Source organism: Ranitomeya imitator, chromosome 4, assembly GCF_032444005.1.
Source record: "Ranitomeya imitator isolate aRanImi1 chromosome 4, aRanImi1.pri, whole genome shotgun sequence".
Classification (NCBI taxonomy): Eukaryota; Metazoa; Chordata; class Amphibia; order Anura; family Dendrobatidae; genus Ranitomeya; species Ranitomeya imitator.
The window spans coordinates 397,987,199-398,015,138 of NC_091285.1; the positions used below are offsets into that span (position 1 = coordinate 397,987,199).

Sequence of the window (27,940 nt, forward strand, 5' to 3'; positions counted from 1 at the left end):
TCCTCTTTTAGTGCCGATATCGTGGCTCCGCCTCCTTCCTCGAGGGTAGTTAAACAAACTCATCTGATCTAATCCGAGGGAGCGATCATATAGCTGAATAGGTAGCGCCTAGAAGCTTCTGTTGGGATCGGAGAAGGCTGCTGCATGCCATAAGCTAAGCATTAGGTACAGGGAGGGTACTAAGGAAGTCTGGCTAGCCAGGTCAGTGGATGCTGATGCAGGTCAGGTACCATGACTCTGCCGCTCTGCGCCAACCACTGAGATGTAGGACCGTAGCTAGGTCCCTACACTTTCAATAGTTTCTTATCATTAGAAACGGTTCACAGCAAAGAGATGTGTATTTTACATGTTTTGAGATATTTATCCCTATATTGGTGGGATGCCCCGCTTGGTGGGTGACCCAGGGCCCAGGCCCCTTGGGCCCCTCTAAATCCGGGCCTGAGTATGTGTGTGTACCCGGCACCTTTATCGACCCTGCCAGGTACACATGAATTGGACAACTTATGAGCCAAGTATTTTCAATTTTGACTATTTTCTAATGTAGTAATGGAATTCAAATTTCATATATTTCATGTTTGCATGTTAAAGGGCTACAGAGTGCAACTTTATTTTGCTATAAGTGTGAAATCAGCCTATTATGGACTGTGATGTGTAAGCCGGCCATTTGTTTGCTGACCGCAATTCAACAGCCTCATTGGTATGCATAAGGATTTCGAGTTTGGGTCAGAAGACATGGGGCCAGTCCAAATATTGCAGCCCATACTGAGACCATGAAAGTCAAATGTGTGAAACCGACATTAGGAGTTTATCATCTTTCCATAGAGATGTCTATGAAAAAAAAAATTACTACATTAGAGCCTACTTTAAAAAAAAAATCTAAACAAGAATATTGCAAAAACACAGCATACAGCATATTCCCTACAATACTGTTATGAATGCTCTATAAGGGGCAGTCCTTTTTCCTCAATAAGCCCCATAAGGGCCTAATAATTCCATCATGATGTCACACTGTAGAACTGGGCATGCAACAATCACATTGCATTGTTAGGTCACTATGCTGCCATCTCCAACATTCTAAACTGAGGTCTAGTTACAGTTATTCTCGTTAGCATCTGGGAAGACACAAAGTGGCAATGAAGTTCCAGTTGTTTGTACATGCCATCTCCATTTTGCTATGGCATTTGAAGGATTATGCCACTGGCTTTCCTGTCCCTAACAGTAAGTATGCAACCAAAGAAAATTAGACGTGATTTCAGATGCTGACAAATTGATAGAAACACCTTATTTCCAATCTTATATATCTCATTGCATACTATAAAAGTGTTGGAGCAACATCACTATAAGATAATTTAACTCAGCATCTATGTAAAATGCAAAAATTAAATAACCAGTGTATATATGATATAAAAGAATTTTTAAATCTTTATTTAATCTTTGTAGACTAAAACATATAAAACAAATGCCAAAGCCAAAACAGATGCCGCAATTTCAATAACAGTTTAAGGGAGACCTTAAATTCATCATTGACCCATATATAGAATCCTACTCAACATGAAAATACATTAGATGCTGAAAAATATTCTTTAAATTAGCTTAAAAAATATACAAATAAATAGTGCATAAAATATAATCCTGTAAAGTGCCTTTTTCTAAAGTTCTAAAGCCTGTAATGCATATCAGGTGCAAGTAAATATACATTAAAGCAATAAGGTGCTCCATAAATATAAGCTGCTGCTGAAAAAGCATGTAAACATAATTATGTATCCAATATATATAAAATGTGAAAAGGTGCTTCATGAATATACACTGCTGCTAAAAAGCATGCAAACATGATTGTGTATTTAATCTAATATAAGGTGCCAAATAAACATTCATACGCACATCAGAGTAGGCATAATAAAGACAAAGGAACTTGCATATGAATACAAGGTCTGATGCAGGTGCTTCCGACACCCCAACGCGTGTTCCGTGATAGTCACTTCCTCATCATTGTTTTGTGTATTTTGTATAATAGTGTATATATGATGTCCCCCATGGTCATCCATAAAGCATAATGCACCCCATAGTCATCCATAAAATATAATGCACCCCATAGCCATACATAAAATATAATGCACAGCTCATAGTCATACATAAAATATGATGCACGGCCCATAGTCATACATAAAATATAATGCACAGCCCATAGTCCTCCATAAAGTATAATGCACAACCCATAGTCATCCATAAAGCATAATGCACCCCCATAGCCATACATAACGCATAATGCACCTCATAGTCTTCCATAAAGTATAATGCACCTCATAGTCATCCATAAAGTATAATGCACCTCATAGTCATCCATAAAGTATAATGCACCTCATAGTCATCCATAAAGTATAATGCATCTCATAGTCATCCATAAAATATAATGCACAACTCATAGTCATCCATAAAACATGATGCACGGCCCATAGTCATACATAAAGTATAATGCACAACCCATAGTCATCCATAAAGCATAATGCACCCCCATAGCCATACATAAAGTACAGTATAATGCACATCCTATAGTAATCCATAAAGTATAATGTACTTAGTCAGCCATATAGTGTAATGCACCCCATATGCATCCATATAGTATACTGAACAGCCTATAGTCATCCATAAAGTACAGTATAATGCATTTTATGTTAGATACAATTTTTTGAGCAGAGTATACCAGGAGTGTCAAACTGCATTCCTCGAGGGCTGCAAACAGGTCATGTTTTCAGGATTTCCTTGCATTGCACAGGTGATAATTTAATCACCTGCAGAGAATGATTCCAGCACCTTGTGCAATGCTGAGGAAATCTTGAAAACACGCATGGTTTGAGGCCCTCGAGGAATGCAGTTTGACACCCCTGGAGTATACAATATTTATTCCTATCAGTATAGAAGAGTTTGTAGCCGCTTGGCTGCTAGTCATAAGAGAACATTTTAAGCCAAAACAAAACAGATAGTAACTGGTATGATAACATTTGATTAACTAGATTATATCCATTGGACATTCCTCTTAGCCTAAGAGGACAGGGGCTGCCTATTATCCTAGTAACATGTAATTTGGCAGCTTCAGTAACAATCTGTATGATATACAGTGGGGCAAAAAAGTATTTAGTCAGTCAGCAATAGTGCAAGTTCCACCACTTAAAAAGATGAGAGGCGTCTGTAATTTACATCATAGGTAGACCTCAACTATGGGAGACAAACTGAGAAAAAAAAATCCAGAAAATCACATTGTCTGTTTTTTTATCATTTTATTTGCATATTATGGTGGAAAATAAGTATTTGGTCAGAAAACAAAATTTCATTTCAATACTTTGTAATATATCCTTTGTTGGCAATGACAGAGGTCAAACGTTTTCTGTAAGTCTTCACAAGGTTGCCACACACTGTTGTTGGTATGTTGGCCCATTCCTCCATGCAGATCTCCTCTAGAGCAGTGATGCTTTTGGCTTTTCGCTTGGCAACACGGACTTTCAACTCCCTCCAAAGGTTTTCTAAAGGGTTGAGATCTGGAGACTTACTAGGCCACTCCAGGACCTTGAAATGCTTCTTACGAAGCCACTCCTTCATTGCCTTGGCGGTGTGCTTTGGATCATTGTCATGTTGAAAGACCCAGCCACGTTTCATCTTCAATGCCCTTGCTGATGGAAGGAGGTTTGCACTCAAAATCTCACGATACATGGCCCCATTCATTCTTTCATGTACCCGGATCAGTCGTCCTGGCCCCTTTGCGGAGAAACAGCCCCAAAGCATGATGTTTCCACCACCATGCTTTACAGTAGGTATGGTGTTTGATGGATGCAACTCAGTATTCTTTTTCCTCCAAACACGACAAGTTGTGTTTCTACCAAACAGTTCCAGTTTGGTTTCATCAGACCATAGGACATTCTCCCAAAACTCCTCTGGATCATCCAAATGCTCTCTAGCAAACTTCAGACGGGCCCGGACATGTACTGGCTTAAGCAGTGGGACATGTCTGGCACTGCAGGATCTGAGTCCATGGTGGCGTAGTGTGTTACTTATGGTAGGCCTTGTTAGATTGGTCCCAGCTCTCTGCAGTTCATTCACTAGGTCCCCCCGCGTGGTTCTGGGATTTTTGCTCACCGTTCTTGTGATCATTCTGACCCCACGGGGTGGGATTTTGCATGGAGCCCCAGATCGAGGGAGATTATCAGTGGTCTTGTATGTCTTCCATTTTCTAATTATTGCTCCCACTGTTGATTTCTTCACTCCAAGCTGGTTGGCTATTGCAGATTCAGTCTTCCCAGCCTGGTGCAGGGCTACAATTTTGTTTCTGGTGTCCTTTGACAGCTCTTTGGTCTTCACCATGGTGGAGTTTGGAGTCAGACTGTTTGAGGGTGTGCACAGGTGTCTTTTTATACTGATAACAAGTTTAAACAGGTGCCGTTACTACAAGTAATGAGTGGAGGAAAGAGGAGACTCTTAAAGAAGAAGTTACAGGTCTGTGAGAGCCAGAAATCTTGATTGTTTGTTTCTGACCAAATACTTATTTTCCACCATAATATGCAAAAAAATGATAAAAAAACAGACAATGTGATTTTCTGGATTTTTTTTTCTCAGTTTGTCTCCCATAGTTGAGGTCTACCTATGATGTAAATTACAGACGCCTCACATCTTTTTAAGTGGTGGAACTTGCACTATTGCTGACTGACTAAATACTTTTTTGCCCCACTGTATAAACTAAGCGCCATCTTGTCTAAATAGATGGAATCCACGATGCTTACCCGCCTCTCCGGATCAGGTAATTCCCAGTCTGCCTTCCCCTGAATAGTAGCCTGTGCCGGTGACTTATGGATTCTGGCAAATCCCACAAGCTTCTCTGAAAGGAGTCTCGGATGCCAACGCCATTTTGGATGGAAGATTTTCTGTTGGAGGCTGCTTATTTTCTCCGGTTTTCCTGCTGCAGGTCATAATGTTTAGGGCCGCGAATCCCCTCACTGCATGGCAAAGGTGTAGGGTACAGGCTTTTACTTTGTGTCTCCCAAGCGTGGTATATTACGGGGGTATTACAGGATTTTTGTGGGGGTTGAAGCAGCAGCGTTGAGCTGAGAATCTTCCTCACTTGCCTGCCAGGCCACAAGTCCCAAAACATGATATAATTATTAGTGACATGAACACATCATGACTTAACATACTTAATCCTGGACATTTTTTGACACAGTGGTCTCCATCCATAAAATTCAATATTGTTCATGCATTATAACTGCAAAGACTAAAAACCAGCCAAATATTTTCTTCCCTTCTAGCATGCGGAAATCGTCTATCCGACATTAGCATTGGCTCGCGCATTGTTGGTGGGAGAGATGCCCAACCTGGGTCCTGGCCATGGTTAGTCAGCATCCAGCAACCGATAGATGAAGACACCTTTATACACCTGTGCGGAGGCTCAATCCTTAACACTCACTGGGTTGTGACAGCTGCTCACTGCTTCAAGTACCATGAAGAGTAAGAACCCCCTTCACGCTCTTTGTAATACAGAATGTAGTAAGGGGTCTTAGGGAATTCCTAGGGTTTAGGCCTCATTCAGATGTCTGTTTTTCACAGAACACATACCCATTGCAATCTGTGGGGCTGTTGACAAATTCAAATTTTTTTGCAGACCAAGTGATCCACAAAAAATCACGTGCACATGCTCGTTGTTTATCCAAATCATGGATCAAATTTACCTTTACAAGTCTATGGGTCCATGATAATCACGGATAGCAAACAGATGTCATCAGTGTGCCTTCCGTGCGCTGTCCGTGATTAACATTGTAAGAGAAGAATATTTTATTTTTGTATTTTTTTTTCATCTGTGAAAATCACTGATGAAACACTAATGGCAAAAACTGACATACTGACCAAACACTGATGACACTCGGATCCAAAACACCAATGAAATAATGGTCTCCGTCTTTACATACGAGAGTCTGAATGAGGCCTAAATGCTGAAGGTTGGTTTAGGCTTTATGCATAGTATGGATACTGTACGGCGACACACTGAGTAGTTATGGCTGTTCTCCATCCCGTTATGATATTGGAACCATATAGTAAATCCTTAAAGGGGTTGTCAGTATTTCCAATAAAAGTGTGAGTACTGCATGCTCTGTTATTGCTGATGAGACCACAAGTAAGAAATTTGCATGATTACATCCACATTCCGACTAGACTTGCTCGGCCTTGCTCAGTACTTTTATAGTGATTGAGGCCAAGCACGTCTAGTCAAAATGTGGCCGGAACAATACAATTCGCCTACTTGCGGTCATGTGACTGCCTGCTCTAGCTGGCAATACCGGAGAATCCTGACAGCTTGAGGTGAAAGGATTCAGAAATCTGTAGTCACATAGAATCAAAAGACAGGACTAGCCCTTTAACTCAGACATATTGACTATTTGCTCAATTCAGATATAATGATCAGATTTATGTATTTTGTTGACATAAAAGAAATATAACAGTATATATTTATAATAAGACCTTAAAGGGGGTGTACCAGTTAAGGAAATCTTAGTTGAGCACAGTTTTTTGCTTTTTTTTTTTTAGAAAAAAGCAAACCACAGTTTACTCACCTTTCCCAGGTTCAGCACTAAGTCTCCACCACTGCTCCCAGTATCTGATATTGGCTATGTGCTGGCATCATGCTTACAGAACCACTGAGCACAGTGATTGCCTGCAGTGCTGCCATATGACACCAGTGCTGCAGCCAATGTGAGATACCAGGAGCAGCATCGGAATCTCAGTAGTGGACCTGAAGATGGTGAGGAAGGCGAATTTTTATATATATATATATATATATATATATATATATATATATATATATATAACTAAAAGATTTTCTGAAAAGATACAACACATTTCTATCTATGTCCTGTACTACTTAATGTAGGAAGTGAAAAGTAGTGACATTTCCATCATTAATTTGAAAATGAAATACAGGTTGTAATTTACAAAAAGGACAAACACCTTTTAGGCTAGGGCTACAGGGTGACTTGTAGCTGTGTAACATAAGATCAGTGTTAAGTTACTAAAACACAATAATAGTGTGGTTGCATTGCGCTTGTCAAGGTGTTATGGCCACAAACCCTGCTGGATTCTGTGTGGCAGCCATAAGGGCTTATGTAGACGGCCATATTGTTGGTCCAAGTGCAATCCGACAAAACATTGTATTTGACCAGGACCAGTGTTATTCTATGGGGCCGTGCACATGTCTAATTTTTATCTTGGACAGAGTCTGTCCGAGGAGAAAAAAAATCACAATGTACACAATTTGCATCCCATATTCAGATCTCGTCTTCAGATATCATCCGAGTGAATTCTTATTTTCACGCACTGACATAATGTAGAAGATGGATACCTTTTTTTTCCATCTTGTTCTCACCCAAGAAAATTGGATCACAGTGATGACACTCTAATCAGACTATGATCAGAATGTGATTAGCATAATCAGACCAATTTTCTCAAGTGAGAGAAAATACGGTTGTGTGTCCCTAGCCTCTCATTAGCTGTAACTCTTAATGATCAATAGCCTCTATTCACTGTATAGCTCTAGCTTTATTTTACTTTTCTCATAGTGCCAGTTTAGCATATATAATTGCTTATGTCCTCTGATATCATCATTTCTATTGTTTTAGCAATGTCTACTCTTGGAGGCTCGTTTTTGGAATCCATCAACTGTCAGTTTTTGACCCAGAAACTGAGATTCGAGGCATTTCTCAAAAGATTATACATGAGAATTATGACCTTGAAACAGAAAAAAATGATATTGCCCTGCTCTCTGTGGATCGGCCAATAAGTTACAACAGATTCATTCAACCAGCATGCCTTCCTCAGAAAACATCAGATGTTTCATTCAAGACTGATTGCTACATTGCAGGCTGGGGTGTGGTGGAAGAAGAAGGTATATCTGATATATACATATATATACATATTGTTTATTTTTGAGCATGCAATAACTAGCAAAAATGGAAGCAACAATATCAATCAAGAGACAAATGTTAAGTAAGAGGGTATTAGGAAGTATAATGATATAGTAGGGAAGGTGTGGAGTCTATTATACGGTGTGCAGGTCAGTACACAGTGTGGATGGTTGTATGGGGTCCATTATATTGTGTGGAGAGTTGTATGGAGGCCAGCATATATGTGAGGGCTGTGGGGATCATCATACTGTATGGAGGTCTGTGTGGAGCCATGATATTGTGTGGTAGGATGGGGAGAGTATTCCCTTAAGGAATAGCTTGAAATGGACTCTGAGTCAGGTGAAAACTGTGTCGCAGTTACTAAATATTAAAGGCGGGTAAGAAGCTGGTACCAGGACGCGATAAGAGGAGGACATTTGAGCCGTGCAACAAGCGTGTGAGCATCCCCAGAGCAGAGATATCTGAGAGTGTCTTGGTACCAGAACAAGTTGTTGGTCAAGCACTGAAGTGCAGACTTCATCAGTCAAGACCCAATGTTCAGACTTCGCCAGTGAAGACCCAGCATTCAGACTCCACAGGTCAACCTCTGAAGAAAGGACCCTGATCATTGGATGGGATGGAATGTCTGTCATGCTGAAGAGAAGCTTTGGGTGAATTGGGCTGTTACTTCTGGCACATATGTACGGGAAAGGGTGCAGGTCAGGCCCATGCTTCAGAGAATGCAGCCAGTGAGACGAACACACTAGGCATCGAGTGACTTACACAATGGGGACATGCGGCACAGCGTGAAGTACCGGTGACCCCCATTAATGCCAGTGTAACAACCAGAGGTGTCTAGACAAACATGCTGGCGAGTATAAGATGTGATGGGTTGAAGCGCTAAGTGGCATGAAACGGCCGTCGTCTTCCACCAGCTCGCACATCCCAGCAACCTGTTCCTCTGGCCATGACATTTTAAAGTTTGAATAAAGGATGAAGTTTTAAGGACCGGTGAGTGCTATCTGCATTTTTCTTCTTTGCTGCACACACCCTGTTTTTGCATGAGCACCCGGAGTCCATAGAGGAGGTCTCTATCCAGAAAGCACTCCATTCAGCATATGGTTGTCTGGCCCCACAGCAGTGCCGTTATATTTTTCTTTTTTGCATAAGTACATGTGTCACTACACTGTTGTCGGATATCCCGGGGCCATGGGCTCCTTCCTATGCTTAAAACTGGGGGCATCATAGCTATCCCTGCTCCCTGGATTACTTCTAATGGTGAAGATGCCGGGGTCAAGTGCCTTGCTGAGCTCCTGAATCAGCTCTTATCTGGCCCCTCCCCACCCAGGGAAGTGTGGAGCAGTAGTGTATAATACATTTAGCAGACTAACAAGGGAAGACATGCAGGGATAAATGAAAATGCCAATCATACAAATATGCACTCGCAAACAACGAAGTGGAACACCAGAAAATAAAGGAAGCAAAAACTGTTGTGAATTCCGCTCTTGGGCTCCCTCCGGTGGTTGTAAGTGGCACTTTTGTGAGTTCTGTTCTTGGGCTCCCTCTTGTGGTTTCTAGTGGTATGGCTGCTCCTTGGAGTTAGCTGTCATCAGCTGCCTCCACTTATCGTCTCTTCTGCTCTGCTATTTAGGCCTGGCTCTTTCTTTAGCCAGCGCCACTTGTACCAGTTCAGCAAAGCTAAGTTTTTGCTTGCTCTTTTCTGTCCATAGATTGTGGACTTATCCATTCTGTGCTTTCTATGTTTGTCCAGCTTATCAGTGTGAATTTATTCTGTCTTGCTGGACGCTCTGGGAGGCAGATTTGCCCTCCACACCTTTAGTCAGGTGTGGAGATTTTTTGTAAACTCTGCGTGGATTTTTGTAGTGTTTTATACTGACCGCACAGTATTCCATCCTGTCCTATCTATTTAGCTAGACTGGCCTCCTGTGCTCATCCTGGTTTCATTCTGTGTATGCCTTTTCCCTCTCCACTCACAGTCATTATTTGTGGGGGGCTAATCTATCCTTTGGGGATTTTCTCTGAGGCAAGATAGTTTTCCTGCTTCTTTCTTTAGGGGTAGTTAGCTCTTAGGCTGTGACGAGATGCCTAGGGGAGAGTTAGGAGCATTCCACGGCTACTTCTAGTGTTGTGTTGAGCTTAGGGACTGCGGTCAGTACAGTTACCACTTCCTTCAGAGCTTGTTCCATGTTGCTCCTAGACCACCGTATCATAAAAGTACAAGTGGCCAAAAATGAATTAAATGCATCTCAAAAGAAGGAAAAGAAAGTTCTGAACCATTTTTTTTCTGTGCTCTGGTTTGTCTTTTTTTTCCTCTTGATATCTGGGTGGTTCAGGATATATGCTTTGGCATGGATGTTCAGGGTTTGTTTTCTCGTGTGGATCAACTTTCTGCAAGAGTACAGAGTATCCAGGACTATGTTGTCCAGACTCCGGCTTTAGAGCCTAGAATTCCTACTCCTGATTTGTTTTTTGGGGACAGATCCAAGTTTTTGAACTTTAAAAATAACTGCAAATTGTTTTTTGCTTTGAAACCCCGTTCTTCTGGTGATCCCATTCAGCAAGTAAAAATCATCATATCCTTGCTGCGTGGTGACCCTCAAGACTGGGCTTTTTCTCTCGAAACAGGGGATCCTGCATTATTGAATGTAGATGCATTTTTTCAAGTGCTCGGATTATTGTATGACGAACCTAATTCTGTGGATCATGCAGAAAAAACCCTGTTGGCCTTGTGTCAAGGTCAGGAAGCGGCAGAGTTGTACTGCCAGAAATTTAGAAAATGGTCTGTGCTCACTAAATGGAATGAAGAGGCTCTGGCTGCTATTTTCAGAAAAGGTCTTTCTGAAACCCTTAAAGATGTTATGGTGGGCTTTCCTACGCCTGCCGGTTTGAGCGAATCTATGTCTCTAGCCATTCAGATTGATCGGCGTCTGCGCGAGCGCAAAGCTGTGCACCATATGGCAGTATCCTCTGAGCAAAGTCCTGAACCTATGCAATGTGATAGGATTTTGACTAGAATAGAACAGCAGGAATTCAGACGTCAGAATAGGCTGTGTTTTTACTGTGGTGATTCGGCTCATGTTATCTCTGATTGCCCTAAGCGTACTAAGAGTCGCTAGGCCTGTTACCATTAGTACTGTACAGCCTAAATTTCTCTTATCTGTGACCCTGATTTGCTCATTGTCGTCCTTTTCTGTCATGGCATTTGTGGATTCAGGCGCTGCCCTGAACTTAATGGACTTAGAATTCGCCAGGCGCTGTGGTTTTTCCTTGCAGCCTTTGCAGAGCCCTATTCCTTTGAGGGGTATTGATGCTACACCCTTGGCCAAGGATAAACCTCAGTACTGGACACAGCTGACAATGCGCATGACTCCTGCACATCAGGAGGATTGCCGTTTTCTAGTGTTGCATAACTTGCATGATGTTGTTGTACTGGGATTTCCATGGTTACAGGAACATAATCCGGTGCTGGATTGGAAAACTATGTCGGTGACTAGTTGGGGTTGTCGAGGAGTACATAGTGACGTTCCTTTGATGTCAATTTCCTCTTCCCCCTCTTCTGAGGTCCCTGAGTTTTTGTCGGATTTCCAGGATGTATTTGATGAGCCCAAGTCCAGTTCCCTTCCTCCGCGCAGGGACTGTGATTGTGCTATTAACTTGATTCCTGGTTGCAAGTTCCCTAAGGGCCGACTTTTCAATCTGTCTGTGCCAGAGCATGCCGCCATGCGGAGTTATATTAAGGAGTCTTTGGAGAAGGGGCATATTCGGACCTCTTTGTCACCATTGGGAGCGGGTTTCTTTTTTGTTGCTAAGAAGGATGGCTCCTTGAGACCCTGTATTGATTATCGTCTTCTTAATAAGATCACGGTCAAATTCCAATACCCCTTGCCGTTGCTTACTGATTTGTTTGCTCAGTATAAGGGGGCTAGTTGGTTTACTAAGATTGACCTCCGAGGGGCATATAATCTTGTTCGTATTAAACAGGGTGACGAATGGAAAACTGCATTTAATACGCCCGAAGGCCATTTTGAATACCTTGTGATGCCATTTGGGCTCTCTAATGCTCCATCTGTGTTCCAGTCTTTCATGCATGATATTTTCCGCAATTATCTTGATAAATTCATGGTCATATATTTGGATGATATTTTGATTTTTTCCGATGATTGGGAGTCTCATGTGAAGCAGGTCAGGATGGTGTTCCAGATCCTTCGTGATAATGCTTTATTTGTGAAGGGGTCTAAGTGCCTATTCGGAGTTCAGAAGGTCTCTTTTTTGGGTCTTATTTTTTCTCCCTCGTCTATAGAAATGGATCCTGTTAAGGTCCAAGCTATTCATGACTGGATCCAACCCACATCTGTGAAGGGTCTTCAAAAATTTTTGGGCTTTGCTAATTTCTATCGCCGTTTCATTGCCAACTTTTCCAGTGTGGTTAAGCCCCTTACTGATTTGACGAAGAAAGGCGCTGATGTGACGAATTGGTCCTCTGAGGCTGTTGAGGCCTTTCAGGAGCTTAAACGCCAATTTACTTCTGCCCCTGTGTTGCGTCAGCCGGATGTTTCTCTTCCTTTTCAGGTTGAGGTCGACGCTTCTGAGATTGGGGCAGGGGCCGTTTTGTCTCAGAGGGAGTCTGATGGTTCTTTGATGAAACCGTGTGCTTTTTTTTCCAGAAAGTTTTCGCCTGCGGAACGCAATTATGATGTCGGCAATCGGGAGTTGTTGGCTATGAAGTGGGCGTTTGAGCAGTGGCGACAATGGCTTGAGGGAGCTAAACACCGTGTTGTGGTCCTGACCGATCATAAGAATCTGATTTACCTCGAGTCGGCCAAGCGGCTGAATCCTAGACAGGCTCGATGGTCCCTGTTTTTCTCCTGATTTGATTTTGTGGTCTCGTATCTTCCGGGATCTAAGAATGTTAAGGCTGATGCCCTCTCTAGGAGTTTTTCGCCTGATTCTCCTGGAGTCCTTGAGCCGGTTGGCATTCTTAAGGAAGGGGTGATTCTTTCTGCTATCTCCCCTGATTTGCGGCGGGTGCTTCAGGAATTTCAGGCTGATAGGCCTGACCGCTGTCCAGTGGGGAAGCTGTTTGTTCCTGATAGATGGACAAGTAAGGTGATTTCTGAGGTTCATTGTTTAGTGTTGGCTGGTCATTCTGGGATTTTTGGCACCAGAGATTTGGTTGCTAGGTCCTTTTGGTGGCCTTCCTTGTCGCGCGATGTGCGTGCTTTTGTGCAGTCCTGTGGGACTTGCGCCCAGGCCAAGCCTTGCTGTTCCCACGCTAGTGGGTTGCTTTTGCCTTTGCTGGTCCCTGAGAGGCCCTGAACGCATATTTCCATGGATTTTATTTCTGATCTTCCTGTTTCCCAGAAGATGTCTGTTATCTGGGTTGTTTGTGACCGGTTCTCTAAAATGGTCCATCTGGTACCTTTGCCTAAGTTGCCTTCCTCCTCAGATCTGGTTCCATTATTTTTTCAGCATGTGGTTCGTTTGCATGGCATTCCGGAGAATATTGTGTCTGACAGAGGTTCTCAGTTTGTCTCTAGATTTTGGCGGGCCTTTTGTGCTAGGATGGGCATTGATTTGTCTTTTTCTTCGGCGTTTCATCCTCAGACTAATGGCCAAACTGAGCGAACTAATCAGACCTTGGAGACCTATTTGAGATGCTTTGTGTCTGCTGATCAGGATGATTGGGTGTCTTTCTTGCCGTTGGCCGAGTTTGCCCTTAATAATCGGGCTAGTTCGGCTACTTTGGTTTCACCTTTCTTTTGTAATTTTGGTTTTCATCCTCGTTTTTCTTCTGGGCAGGTTGAGTCTTCTGATTGTCCTGGTGTTGATTCTGTGGTGGACAGGCTGCAGCAGATTTGGACTCATGTGGTGGACAATTTGATGTTGTCTCAGGAAAGGGCTCAACGTTTTGCTAACCGCCGTCGGTGTGTTGGTCCCCGACTTCGTGTGGGGGATTTGGTTTGGTTGTCTTCTCGTCATGTTCTTATGAAGGTTTCTTCCCCTAAGTTTAAGCCTCGGTTTATTGGTCCTTATAAAATTTCTGAAATTATTAATCCGGTGTCTTTTCGTTTGGCTCTTCTAGCCTCTTTTGCCATTCATAATGTTTTCCATAGATCTTTGTTGCGGAGATATGTCGTGCCCGTTGTTCCCTCGGTTGACCCTCCTGCCCTGGTGTTGGTTGAGGGAGAGTTGGAATATGAGGTTGAGAAGATTTTGGATTCTCGTTTTTCGAGGCGGAGGCTTCAGTATCTTGTCAAGTGGAAGGGTTATGGCCAGGAGGATAATTCTTGGGTTGCTGCCTCCGATGTCCATGCCACCGATTTGGTTCGTGCTTTTCACTTGGCTCGTCCTGATCGGCCTGGGGGCTCTGGTGAGGGTTCGGTGACCCCTCCTCAAGGGGGGGAGTACTGTTGTGAATTCCGCTCTTGGGCTCCCTCCGGTGGTTGTAAGTGGCACTTTTGTGAGTTCTGTTCTTGGGCTCCCTCTTGTGGTTTCTAGTGGTATGGCTGCTCCTTGGAGTTAGCTGTCATCAGCTGCCTCCACTTATCGTCTCTTCTGCTCTGCTATTTAGGCCTGGCTCTTTCTTTAGCCAGTGCCACTTGTAAATGGTTCTTGGTTGGATTCAAATCTCTTTGGAGTTCCCTGTTATCCTGACCAGTTCAGCAAAGCTAAGTTTTTGCTTGCTCTTTTCTGTCCATAGATTGTGGACTTATCCATTCTGTGCTTTCTATGTTTGTCCAGCTTATCAGTGTGAATTTATTCTGTCTTGCTGGAAGCTCTGGGAGGCAGATTTGCCCTCCACACCTTTAGTCAGGTGTGGAGATTTTTTGTAAACTCTGCATGGATTTTTGTAGTGTTTTATACTGACCGCACAGTATTCCATCCTGTCCTATCTATTTAGCTAGACTGGCCTCCTGTGCTCATCCTGGTTTCATTCTGTGTATGCCTTTTCCCTCTCCACTCACAGTCATTATTTGTGGGGGGCTAATCTATCCTTTGGGGATTTTCTCTGAGGCAAGATAGTTTTCCTGCTTCTTTCTTTAGGGGTAGTTAGCTCTTAGGCTGTGACGAGATGCCTAGGGAGTGTTAGGAGCATTCCACGGCTACTTATAGTGTTGTGTTGAGCTTAGGGACTGCGGTCAGTACAGTTACCACTTCCTTCAGAGCTTGTTCCATGTTGCTCCTAGACCACCGTACCATAACAAAAAACCAAATAGGAGAGGATGAGAATATACACAGATGAATCATCAAGCAACAGTCTGTAGAATAACACACCAAACACATCCTCAAACAAACAACTCCTCAACTCCAGAATCAGGCAGTATAAAACTAGCACTGGCAATCTCAGATTGCCAGAGGAAAGTGTACATAGCAGAGGGGAGTGGCAAACACTGAACAGCTGAGACCATCAAAGCAGGAAGGCTTCTGAGGTACTCAACTGAACAAATTTACCCCTGCACTGCTAGCAGAAACCTGCACTGTTTAATATGACGGTGAAGTGCTTCTAATCAGTGCAGGAGTACGTAAAATCAGACACCATGGTTTTCTGGCCCCCTCTGCCGTGGTAAGCCCGTGATAACATGTACCGTACAGACCAAAAGTTTGGACACACCTTCTCATTTAAAGATTTTTCTGTAGTTTCATGACTATGAAAATTGTACATTCACATTGAAGGCATCAAAACTATGAATTAACACATGTGGAATTATATACTTAACAAAAAAGTGTGAAACAACTGAAATTATGTCTTATATTCTAGGTTCTTCAAAGTAGCCACCTTTTGCTTTGATGACTGCTTTGCACACTCTTGGCATTCTCTTGATGAGCTTCAAGAGGTAGTCACCAGGAATGGTTTTCACTTCACAGGTGTGCCATGTCAGGTTTAATAAGTGGGATTTCTTGCCTTATAAATGGGATTGGGACCATCAGTTGTGTTGTGCAGAAGTCTGGTGGATACACAGCCGATAGTCCTACTGAATAGACTGTTAGAATTTGTATTATGGTAAGAAAAAAGCAGCTAAGTAAAGAAAAACGAGTGGCCATCATTACTTTAAGAAATGAAGGTCAGTCATTCCGAAAAATTGGGAAAACTTTGAAAGTGTCCCCAAGTGCAGTGGCAAAAACCATCAAGCTCTACAAAGAAACTGGCTCACATGAGGACCGCCCCAGGAAAGGAAGACCAAGAGTCACCTCTGCTTCTGAAGATAAGTTTATCCAAGTCACCAGCCTCAGAAATCACAGGTTAACAGAAGCTCAGATTAGAGACCAGGTCAATGCCACACAGAATTCTAGCAGTAGACACATCTCTACAACAACTGTTAAGAGGAGACTTTGTGCAGCAGGCCATCATGGTAAATAGCTGCTAGGAAACCACTGCTAAGGACAGGTAACAAGCAGAAGAGACTTGTTTGGGCTAAAGGACACAAGGAATGGACATTAGACCAGTGGAAATCTGTGCTTTGGTCTGATGAGTCCAAATTTGAGATCTTTGGTTCCAACCACCGTGTCTTTGTGTGACGCAGAAAAGGTGAACGGATGGACTCTACATGCCTGGTTCCCACCGTGAAGCATGGAGGAGGAGGTGTGATGGTGTGGGTGTGCTTTGCTGGTGACACTGTTGGGGATTTATTCAAAATTGAAGGCATATTGAACCAGCATGGCTACCACAGCATCTTGCAGCGGCATGCTATTCCATCCGGTTTGCGTTTAGCTGGACCACCATTTATTTTTCAACAGGACAATGACTCCAAACAAACCTCCAGGCTGTGTAAGGGCTATTTGACCAAGAAGGAGAGTGATGGGGTGCTACGCCAGATGACCTGCCCTTCACAGTCACCAGACCTGAACCCAATCGAGATGGTTTGGGGTGAGCTGGACCGCAGAGTGAAGGCAAAAGGGCCAACAAGTGCTAAGCATCTCTGGGAACTCCTTCAAGATTGTTGGAAGACCATTCCCAGTGACTACCTCTTGATGCTCATCAAGAGAATGCCAAGAGTGTGCAAAGCAGTCATCAAAGCAAAAGGTGGCTATTTTGAAGAACCTAGAATATAAGACATATTTTCAGTTGTTTACACTTTTTTTGTTAAGTATATAATTCAACATATGTTAATTCATAGTTTTGATGCCTTCAGTGTGAATGTACAATTTTCATAGTCATGAAAATACAGAAAAATCTTTAAATGAGGTGTGTCCAAACTTTTGGTCTGTACTGCATGTAAAGAAAGCATTGAATAAGGTATCTATATATATAATTGTCTAAGGGGTACTTCCATCTTTCTGTCCTCAACTTCCGTAATGGAAATCCCGCGTCGCTGATTGGTCTCAGCAGCTGCCTGTCATGGCTGCCGCGACCAATCAGTGACGGGCACAGTCCGATTAGCCCCTCTCCTACAGTCACAGTGCCTGCTCCATACTCCCCGCAGTCAGTGTCCCCGCCGCCTGCTCCATACTCCCCGCATTCAGTGTCCCCGGAGCTCCGCTCCATACTCCCCGCAGTCAGTGTCCCCGCCGCCCGCTCCATACTCCCTTCCGGTCACCGCTCACACCGGGTTAATGCCAGCGGTAACGGACCGCATTATGCCACGGATAACGCACTCCGTTACCGCCGCTATTAACCCTGTGTGACCAAGTTTTTACTATTGATGCTGCCTACGCAGCATCAATAGTAAAAAGATCTAATGTTAAAAATAATTTAAAAAAAACAAAAAACCTGCTATTCTCACCTTCCGTCGTTGGAGGATGCGCTCGCGCCGGCCGCCATCTTCTATTCCCAGAGATGCCCGACGCGTTGGCCGCAACAGTACTTTCATCGTGTGCATGAATATATTACCCCTGATGAACCCCCGCCATTCCCTATGGGGGGGAAACGCGTCGGGCATTGTTTGGGGACCGCCTAACAGATGCTGGTGATGTTCATCTATACTTAACCGCTCTGGTGTTTAGGGCAGCAGCTGGATCCTATTCATGAGAATACAGCAAATAGATGAGTACACTGGTGATGTTTAATTCTGACTGTCTATTTTTGCATAATCGGGACGATTGTGTCCTGGCTGTATCATACTTTATACTCTGAGGAGTTTTCGCCACCTTATTATCAAGTGGTGAATGTGATTCCAGCAGCTGTCTCTTTGTTTGTCCACTCTTTGTCATGGTGGCTGTGCCATATCTATGGACACACACTACTTGTTATTCTATATTGAGCATTATGTAGTGTCACAAGAGTGGATTTCATTTAAGTGCTGGGTTATTGTCTGTGGACATTAATATTATTGCACCCAGTATACCCGCATTTTGAGGGAGATACATTGTTTCCATCCTAAGTATACTTACCCTCTTTGGTATATTTATAAATTCTCTATATATAGTTTAATACTTTATTTTTGTTTGTTTTTCTCTTTTTTTCACGGGTATCGGTGGTGTTTTTGGGACAAAATCTTTTTGTCTATCCCAAACTATAGGGATTATTAGGGACCCTAGGGTTAGCCGCCGTCGAGTGGGGGCGCCTACCGCAGTACATTAGGGTGCCAACCTCCACTGGCAGGCAGGGTACTAGTCTAGGTGTTGATAATAGGGCTTATTTAGCCTTCCTTTATTATAGGTCCTTAATAGGGCCTGAAAGGGTAAGTCGTCGAGGAGTGGGGGCGCCAACCGCAGAAAAGTAGGGTGCCAACCTCCACTGCCAGGTAGGACTCATTGTAGTTCATTCTAGGGTCCACTAGGTACATTTAATACTGTTTTATTAATAATATTGTGGATAAATATAGTCTTTTTTAATGATACTATTAAAGGTTATTTTTTAGGAATTTCTGTCTGTTGTTTTGGTCTATACAATATACTACCTGACTGGGCAATATACTACGTGGCTGGGCAATATGGACATGCATATTCTAGAATACCCGATGTGTTAGAATCGGGCCACCATCTAGTTGCATATAACGTAGTAAGTTTAATTGAAAACTGCATTATCTCCATTATTATTACCCATATTTTGTGATTTTGTGTGATTATATATATATATATATATATATATATATATATATATATATACTGTATATACTGTATATAGTGTATACAGTGGGGTAAAAAAGTATTTAGTCAGTCAGCAATAGTGCAAGTTCCACCACTTAAAAAGATGAGAGGCGTCTGTAATTTACATCATAGGTAGACCTCAACTATGGGAGTCAAACGGAGAAAAAAAAATCCAGAAAATCACATTGTCTGTTTTTTTAAAAATTTATTTGCATATTATGGTGGAAAATAAGTATTTGGTCAGAAACAAAATTTCATCTCAATACTTTGTAATATATCCTTTGTTGGCAATGACAGAGGTCAAACGTTTTCTGTAAGTCTTCACAAGGTTGCCACACACTGTTGTTGGTATGTTGGCCCATTCCTCCATGCAGATCTCTTCTACAGCAGAGGTCCCCAACTCCAGTCCTCAAGGCCCACCAACAGGTCATGTTTTCAAGATTTCCTTTGCATTGCACAGGTGATGCAATTATTACCTGGGCAAGACTAAGGAAATCCTGAAAACATGACATGTTGGTGGGCCTTGAGGACTGGAGTTGGGGACCTCTGCTCTAGAGCAGTGATGTTTTTGGCTTTTCGCTTGGCAACACGGACTTTCAACTCCCTCCAAAGGTTTTCTATAGGGTTCAGATCTGGAGACTGGCTAGGCCACTCCAGGACCTTGAAATGCTTCTTACGAAGCCACTCCTTCGTTGCCCTGGCGGTGTGCTTTGGATCATTGTCATGTTGAAAGACCCAGCCACGTTTCATCTTCAATGCCCTTGCTGATAGAAGGAGGTTTGCACTCAAAATCTCACGATACATGGCCCCATTCATTCTTTCATGTACCCGGATCAGTCGTCCTGGCCCCTTTGCAGAGAAACAGCCCCAAAGCATGATGTTTCCACCACCATGCTTTACAGTAGGTATGGTGTTTGATGGATGCAACTCAGTATTCTTTTTCCTCCAAACACGACAAGTTGTGTTTCTACCAAACAGTTCCAGTTTGGTTTCATCAGACCATAGGACATTCTCCCAAAACTCCTCTGGATCATCCAAATGCTCTCTAGCAAACTTCAGACGGGCCCGGACATGTACTGGCTTAAGCAGTGGGACACGTCTGGCACTGCAGGATCTGAGTCCATGGTGGCGTAGTGTGTTACTTATGGTAGACCTTGTTACATTGGTCCCAGCTCATTCACTAGGTCCCTCCGCGTGGTTCTGGGATTTTTGCTCACCGTTCTTGTGATCATTCTGACCCCACGGGGTGGGATTTTGCGTGGAGCCCCAGATCGAGGGAGATTATCAGTGGTCTTGTATGTCTTCCATTTTCTAATTATTGCTCCCACTGTTGATTTCTTCAGTCCAAGCTGGTTGGCTATTGCAGATTCAGTCTTCCCAGCCTGGTGCAGGGCTACAATTTTGTTTCTGGTGTCCTTTGACAGCTCTTTGGTCTTCACCATAGTGGAGTTTGGAGTCAGACTGTTTGAGGGTGTGCACAGGTGTCTTTTTATACTGATCAGTTTAAACAGGTGCCATTACTACAGGTAATGAGTGTAGGAAAGAGGAGACTCTTAAAGAAGAAGTTACAGGTCTGTGAGACCAGAAATCTTGATTGTTTGTTTCTGACCAAATACTTATTTTCCACCATAATGTGCAAATAAATTGTTAAAAAAAACAGACAATGTGATTTTCTGGATTTTTTTTTCTCAGTTTGTCTCCCATAGTTGAGGTCTACCTATGATGTAAATTACAGACGCCTCTCATCTTTTTAAGTGGTGGAACTTGCACTATTGCTGACTGACTAAATACTTTTTTGCCCCACTGTATATATATATATATATATATATATATATATATATATATATATATATAAATCTGTGATACTATACAAGCTGTGATACTTTCAAAAGGGGGTGCTACTAGGTTCTAACCATGCAGGATGGCCAGGTTGAAAAGTTCCAGGGAGCCGAATATTTTTGCAAGGCACTGTATATGGATTGAGTTTATGGTGTCCTATACCATGAGTCATACATATAATATTATTTGTTTCAGCCACTGAACCATCAGATATTCTTCAAGAAGCTCAATTGCAGTTGATTCCTAATAATAAATGCAATAGCCCTTCATGGTATAATGGTGATGTGGGTGTCTACAACCTATGTGCAGGCTATGAAAAAGGAGGCATTGACAGTTGCCAGGTAATCACATGTGATGAAATGTAGTAATTTATATTTTTAAGATCCATATATAAATAATCTTCAGATAAGTGCATTGATATATTTCTTTTCTATCCCTATAGGGTGATAGTGGAGGACCACTGATGTGCAAGGAACCCAATGCAAGGATATTTTCAGTGGTAGGAATAACCAGCTGGGGATCAGGCTGTGCACAAGCACGAAGCCCCGGGGTTTATACATCTACCCAATACTTTCTGACCTGGATATTGGAAAAACTTGAATCCATCCCCTCTTGGGGACAAATCTAAAAAACAGGAATCATAGTTACCAACAATAACACCTTAAACTTGTTTTCTTGAAAAATAAATTACATTTCGGCATAAGCATTTTCTGGTATTGTTTAGTGTAGCTGCCAACATTCCTTGGAGCACGGTGTTGCAAGTTAGGCTGCATCTGTTTCATCTAAACAATGCCTCTTTGAAGGACAGAAAGAGTCTAGAAAATAGAGATGGGCGAACCTGAACAATAAAGTTCGGTGTCCATACTGAACACCTACAATTTGGGCACAGACCCCGAACACAGACTTCACCAGGAAGTCCATGTTAGGCTACATGCAAAAGTTGTGGATTTGTTGCGTTTCCACAGCGTTTTTTTCCAAGCGGAAATGCTCCAAAAACGCAATGGATTACTTAAGCAATGTTAATCAATGGCATTCCTGAATTGGTGTGCACATGCTGCGGAACATTTCCCTCCTTATTTGCAGTGTTTTATTTTCCACAGTATGTGAATTCTTTTTGCGGATCTGCAGTGTTTTTCACCCATTGACTTTCATTGAGTCAGTGAAATCTGCAGCAAAAACACAGGTGTAAAAAGGTTTGTGGATTTGCTGCGGATATGCTGCCAAAAACTTAGGCATCGTCGGATGGGACTACTACTCCTATCCAGCTATGTCTGCTGTCACATATAACAGAGACAGTATGAGCCGATGATGGGAGAATAGTCTCATCATCCGGCGCCTGAGCTCAGATGTAAAAAAAAAAAAAATCTAAACATTGACATAAACACACACACAATATACATACTCACCAAACACCTAATCCCGGATGCCCGCGTCTCCTACAAGCAATCAAAGATAATAAACCAACATATACTCACCTTTCCGCCGTAGTCAATGTAATACCATGTGTCCGACGTCGATCTCACCCAGCCGTCAGTGATACACAGACAGGAGGTAATCACTCATGTAGTGTATCACTGAGCCGCCGTGAGAATTCATTAGCTGATCAGCTCCAGTGCTCTCACTTACGGCACCGTTGCGTGACAAAGTTCTCACACAGCAGTAGTGCCGTAAGTGAGACCACCAGAACTAATGAACTCTGGTTAAGTCTCATGGCAGCTCAGTGATATGTCAGTGTATCCTCCTCCTGTCAGTGTATCGTTGGAGGCCGGGTAGAGTGGTCACATCTCCTGATGTGACTGTTCTACACGTGAGATCGCCTTGGGACACTTGGTATTAAATGGACTACATCGGACAGGGAGTATTATATGTTGGTTTATTATTTTATATTTGTTGCAGGAGACAAGTGTGACGGGGATTAGGCATCCAGTAAGAATGGTTAATTAAGATTCAATAAAGGAGTCTGTGTGATTATTTCAAATAAAGGACTTTATTCTGGCTGTGTCTTTTTTACCATATAACTATAGGATTAGTAATGGATAGGTATCTTATAGACGCCTCTCCATTACTAGCCTGTGGGCTTGATGTCACATGACAATATAAAGGTGACATCAACCTTACAAATATTACGCCACTTGCCACCACTACAGGGCAAGTGGGAAGAGTGAGGCTAAGTGCTGGGAATTGGCGCATTTCTGGGGCAGCTGAGAGCTGATGTTTTTAGCCTGGGGGGTGTCAAAATCCATGACCCCTTCCCAGGCTATTAATATCAGCCCGCAGCTGCTGTCTGCCTCTAGGATTAGTAATGGATAGGTGTCTTATAGATGCCTCTCCATTACTAGCCTGTGGGCTTGATGTCACCTGACAATACAAAGGTGACATCAACCCCACAAATATTACCCCACTTGCCACCGCTACAGGGCAAGTGGGAAGAGCGAGGCTAAGTGGCTGCTGAGCGGAGATGGAAAAGATTCCACTCCAACGAGCACTTCATTGCATTCAAACAGTCCCTTACTACTTTCAAGACCACAGCAAAACAAACCTATTTGTCATCTCTCATATCCTCCCTGTCTCACAACCCTAAACAGTTATTCATCACCTTCAACTCTCTCCTCCGTCCCCCAGCACCTCCTCCCTCCCAACTCAACCTCAGCTGAAGACTTTGCCTCATTTTTCAAGCACAAGATTGAGAACATAAGAGACAGTTTTAGTCGACAACCCCCAGAGCCCTTCCTCCCAACTACCCAGCCCTCCACCTCCAAAACCAACTTCTCCACCATTACAGAAGATCAACTCTCCACTCTACTCTTAAAATCGCATCTCACCACTTGTGCACTTGACCCAATCCCTTCCCACTTCATCCCAAACCTCGCCACAGTCTTCATCCCAACCCTAAACCATCTCTTCAACATATCACTAACAACTGGCATTTTCCCCTCAAGCTTTAAACATGCCTCAATCACACCTATCCTCAAAAAGCCCTCTCTTGACCCATCCTCTGTATCTAGCTATCGCCATATATCACTTCTCCCCTATGCCTCAAAACTACTGGAACAACACGTCCATCTTGAACTGTCCTCCCATCTAACTTCCTGCTCCCTCTTCGACCGCTTACAATCAGGCTTCTGGTCACACCACTCCACTGAAACTGCCCTAACTAAGGTCACCAATGACCTATTAATCGCCAAGAGCAAGCGACACTACTCTATCCTTCTCCTCCTGGACCTGTCCTCTGCCTTTGACACAGTGGACCATTCCCTATTAGTACAGACCCTATCTGTCGGAGTCCCGCAAGGTTCAGTTCTAGGGCTCCTGCTCTTCTCCATTTACACTTTTGACCTGGGACAGCTCATAGACGGTTTTCAGTATCATCTCTATGCTGATGACACACAGATCTACATCTCTGGACCAGATACACCACCCTACTAACCAGAATCCCTCAATGTCTATCCGCTATTTCATCCTTCTTCTACGCTAGATCTCTAAAACTTAACATGGACAAAACAGAACTCATTGTCTTTCCCCCATCTCACACGACCCCCCCAACGAACCTATCCATTGCAGTAAACGGCTGCCCACTCTCCCCAGTCCCACAAGCTCGCTGCCTCGGGGTAATCCTTGACACTGATCTCTCCTTCAAAACGCATATCCAAGCCCATCCCATTTCCTGCAGCCTTCAACTCAAAAATATTTCACGGATCCGTACATTCCTAAACCAAGAATCTGTAAAAACCCTAGTCCATGCCCTCATCATCTTCTGCCTCGACTACTGTAACCTCCTGCTCTGTGGCCTCCCCTCTAACACTCTCGCACCCCTCCAATCTATTCTAAACTAAGCTGCCCGACGAATCCACCTGTCCCCCCGCTATTCCTTGGCCTCTCCCCTCTGTTAATCCCTTCACTGGCTCCCCATTACCCAGAGACTCCAGTACAAAAGCCTAACCATGACATACAAGGCCATCCACAACCTGTCTCCTCCATACATCTGTGACCTCGTCTCCCGGTACTTTCCTGTACGCAACCTCCGATCCTCACAAGATCTCCTTCTCTACTCCCCTCTTATCTCCTCTTCCCACAATCGCATACAAGATTTCTCTCGCGCATCACCCCTACTCTGGAACTCTCTACCACAACATATCAGACTTTCACCTACCATCGAAACCTTCAAAAAGAACCTTAAGACCTACCTATTCCGGAAAGCCTACAACCTTCAGTAACCACCGATTGACCAAACCGCTGCACGACCAGCTCCACCCTCACCTTCTGTATCCTCACCCATCCCTTGTAGATTGTGAGCCCTCGCGGGCAGGGTTCTCTCTCCTCCTGTACCAGCTGTGATTTGTATTGTTCAAGATTATTGTACTTGTTTTATTATGTATACCCCTCCACACATGTAAAGCGCCATGGAATAAATGGCACTATAATAATAAATAATAATAATAAGTGCTGGGAATTGGTGCATTTATAAGATGCCCCATTTCTGGGGCAGCTGAGAGCTAATGTTTTTAGCCTGGTAGGTGTCAAAATTCATGACACCTTCCCAGGCTATTAATATCAGCCCGCACCTGCTGTCTGCCTAGCCTTTGCTGGTTCGATTTTATAGGTGGACCCCATTTCAATTTTTTTCTGGGGTTCCAGTGTAAACTAGCCAGTAAATGCTTAGCAAACAGCTGTGAACTGATAATAATAGCCTTTATTGGCTCCTTCCCAGAATATTAACATTAGCCCTCAGCCGTCGGCTTTCCCTCTGCTGGTTATTAAAATTAAGCGGGAGCCCACGCAATTTTAAATTTTTTTTTTTTTTTTTTAAATAAACAGATATTGTATTTCACACAGATTTCTGAGAGTATGTTCCCACAGTCAGTAAAAGCTGCGGGTTGGACGCTGTATACACCCGTAGGAGCCAGATGTTACAGCATAGTGGGACGTGACAGATCATCGGAAGGTATGAGATATTGTTGTTTTTTATTTTTCCTTTCTTACAGAGCGAGGGTCTTCAGGTGGATTACCAGGATAATAAAATATTCCAACAACCTGTGTTTTTATTTCATTAAAATACTTTGTAATAATGTGTGTGGTTATTTTTTAACCATTTCACACAATTGGATTAATAATGGATAGGTGTCATAATTGACGCCTCTCCATTATTAACCTGGCTTAATGTCACCTTACAATAGCAAGGTGACATTAACCCTTCATTACCCCATATCCCACCGCTACACGGGAATGGGAAGAGAGTGGCCATCTTCCAGATGTGCCTTTTCTGGGGTGGCTGGGGGCAGATGTTTTTAGCCAGGGGGGGGGGCAATAACCATGGACCCTCTCCAGGCTATTAATATCTGCCCTCAGTCACTGGCTTTACTACTCTGGCGGAGAAAATTGCGCGGGAGCCCGCGCCAATTTTTTCCGCCATTTAACCCTTTAATTTAATAGCTAGAGCGCCCAAATTTGGCACATACACACTACTAACATTAGTAGTGTGGAATATGCCAAAAAATGGGAATATGACATGGTTTACTGTATGTAAACCACGTCTCATATCATGTCGGGTTTAGGAAGGAGATAGCAAAAGCCGGCAATGAAATTACCGGCTTTAAAGCTATCTCGCGCTGGATGAAATATTAATATATATACATATATGTGTCTACTGACATATATATATATATATATATATATATATATATATATATATACCTATTCTATGTGTACACATTTATTCTACCTATTCTATTGTAAGCTGTCAGTGTGATTTTACTGTACACCACACTGAATTGCCGGCTTTTCTCTCTAACATCGCTGCGTATTTCTCGCAAGTCACACTGCTGGTCCGTGTGTAATCCATATTTTTCTCGCCCCCATAGACTTTCATTGGCGTATTTTTTGCGCAATACGGTGACAAACGCAGCATGCTGCGCATTTTGTACGGCCGCAGAAAGCCGTATAATACGGGTGCGTAATATACGGCTGATAGGACCTGACGCATTGAGAATCATTGGGCCGTGTGTAATGCGTGTTTTACGGACGTATTTTATGCGCTCATACGTCCGTAAAACTCGCTAGTGTGATGCTGGCCTTACTGTTCGAGTTTGGCCCCCTGAACACAGCATGTTGCATACAGATGGCAAACACTGCTTCTTTTGAAATGACATTGTGAGCCCGCAGTGGAGATAAACAGTTTACCCCTGGTCACTGGCGTCGGCTGATGGGAGGCCAATCCATTACTAATCCAAAATAAACACAAAAATAGGCCTAGCTATTCATGGCACTTCCACTTCTAAACCTACAATCACACAGGAAGCAAATGCCAAATAAATTAACGAAATACATAAATCTTTATAAACATTAAATAACATACCGTACTTTTTTTTTTTAACATACATTTTTTTTTTTAAAGTTAATCAATGGGTAAACACCAAATGGATCTGCAGGCACAGGATTATTGATATCAAGATGTATGTATAAATAAATATTTTAGATAAATTGGTCTCTTATAGCTAAGTCAAAACAAAAAAATCAACATAGAGTGAATCTATATGAAATAGAATGTTCATACAGTTGGTGCTTATAAGATTCGACGGACATGAACTGTGGATTTACCAAAAGTTAATGTATCCTTATATTAATAGACCTATCAATAAATTAAATGATTGAAAAAAGTGCCTAGGGGTTCTAAAAAATAATCTAAAAAAAAAAAAATCAATAAGCCATTAGTGCTTGTTTAATCTAAGTGCTATCTACTATATAATTGTCTAAGGGTCACTTCCGTCTGTCCTTCTGTCTGTCTGTCTGTCACGGATATTCATTGGTCGCGGCCTCTGTCTGTCCTAGAAATCCAAGTCGCTGATTGGTCGCGGCAAAACAGCCACGGCCAATCAGCGACGGGCACAGACCGGAAGAAAATGGTTGCTCCATATTCCCCGCAGTCAGTGTCCCCGGCGCCGCTCCATACTCCCCGCGGTGCAGTCAGTGTCCCCGGCGCCCGCTCCATACTCCCCGCGGTGCAATCAGTGTCCCCGGCGCCCGCTCCATACTCCCCGCGGTGCAGTCAGTGTCCCCGGCGCCGCTCCATACTCCCCGCGGCGCAGTCAGTGTCCCCGGTGCCGCTCCATGCTCCCCGCGGCGCAGTCAGTGTCCCAGGC

At 43.1% G+C, this 27,940-nt stretch overlaps 1 protein-coding gene across 1 annotated transcript; it reads left to right on the forward strand.

Annotated features, from left to right (window-relative positions):
* Positions 1-4,761: 4,761 nt before the first annotated feature.
* On the forward strand, positions 4,762-21,432 carry LOC138674525 (acrosin-like). The gene is made up of 5 exons (XM_069762350.1): positions 4,762-4,786; positions 5,292-5,490; positions 7,653-7,918; positions 21,000-21,145; positions 21,247-21,432. The coding sequence occupies exons 1-5, from the start codon at positions 4,762-4,764 to the stop codon at positions 21,430-21,432; spliced, it is 822 nt and encodes a 273-aa protein (XP_069618451.1).
* Positions 21,433-27,940: the final 6,508 nt, after the last annotated feature.

Coding starts and splice junctions, on each gene's coding strand:
- LOC138674525 (XM_069762350.1), top strand. CDS start 4,762: ATGCTTACCCGCCTCTCCGGATCAG. Junction 4,787..5,291: donor TACCCGCCTCTCCGGATCAG/GTAATTCCCAGT, acceptor CTTCCCTTCTAG/CATGCGGAAATCGTCTATCC. Junction 5,491..7,652: donor TGCTTCAAGTACCATGAAGA/GTAAGAACCCCC, acceptor CTATTGTTTTAG/CAATGTCTACTCTTGGAGGC.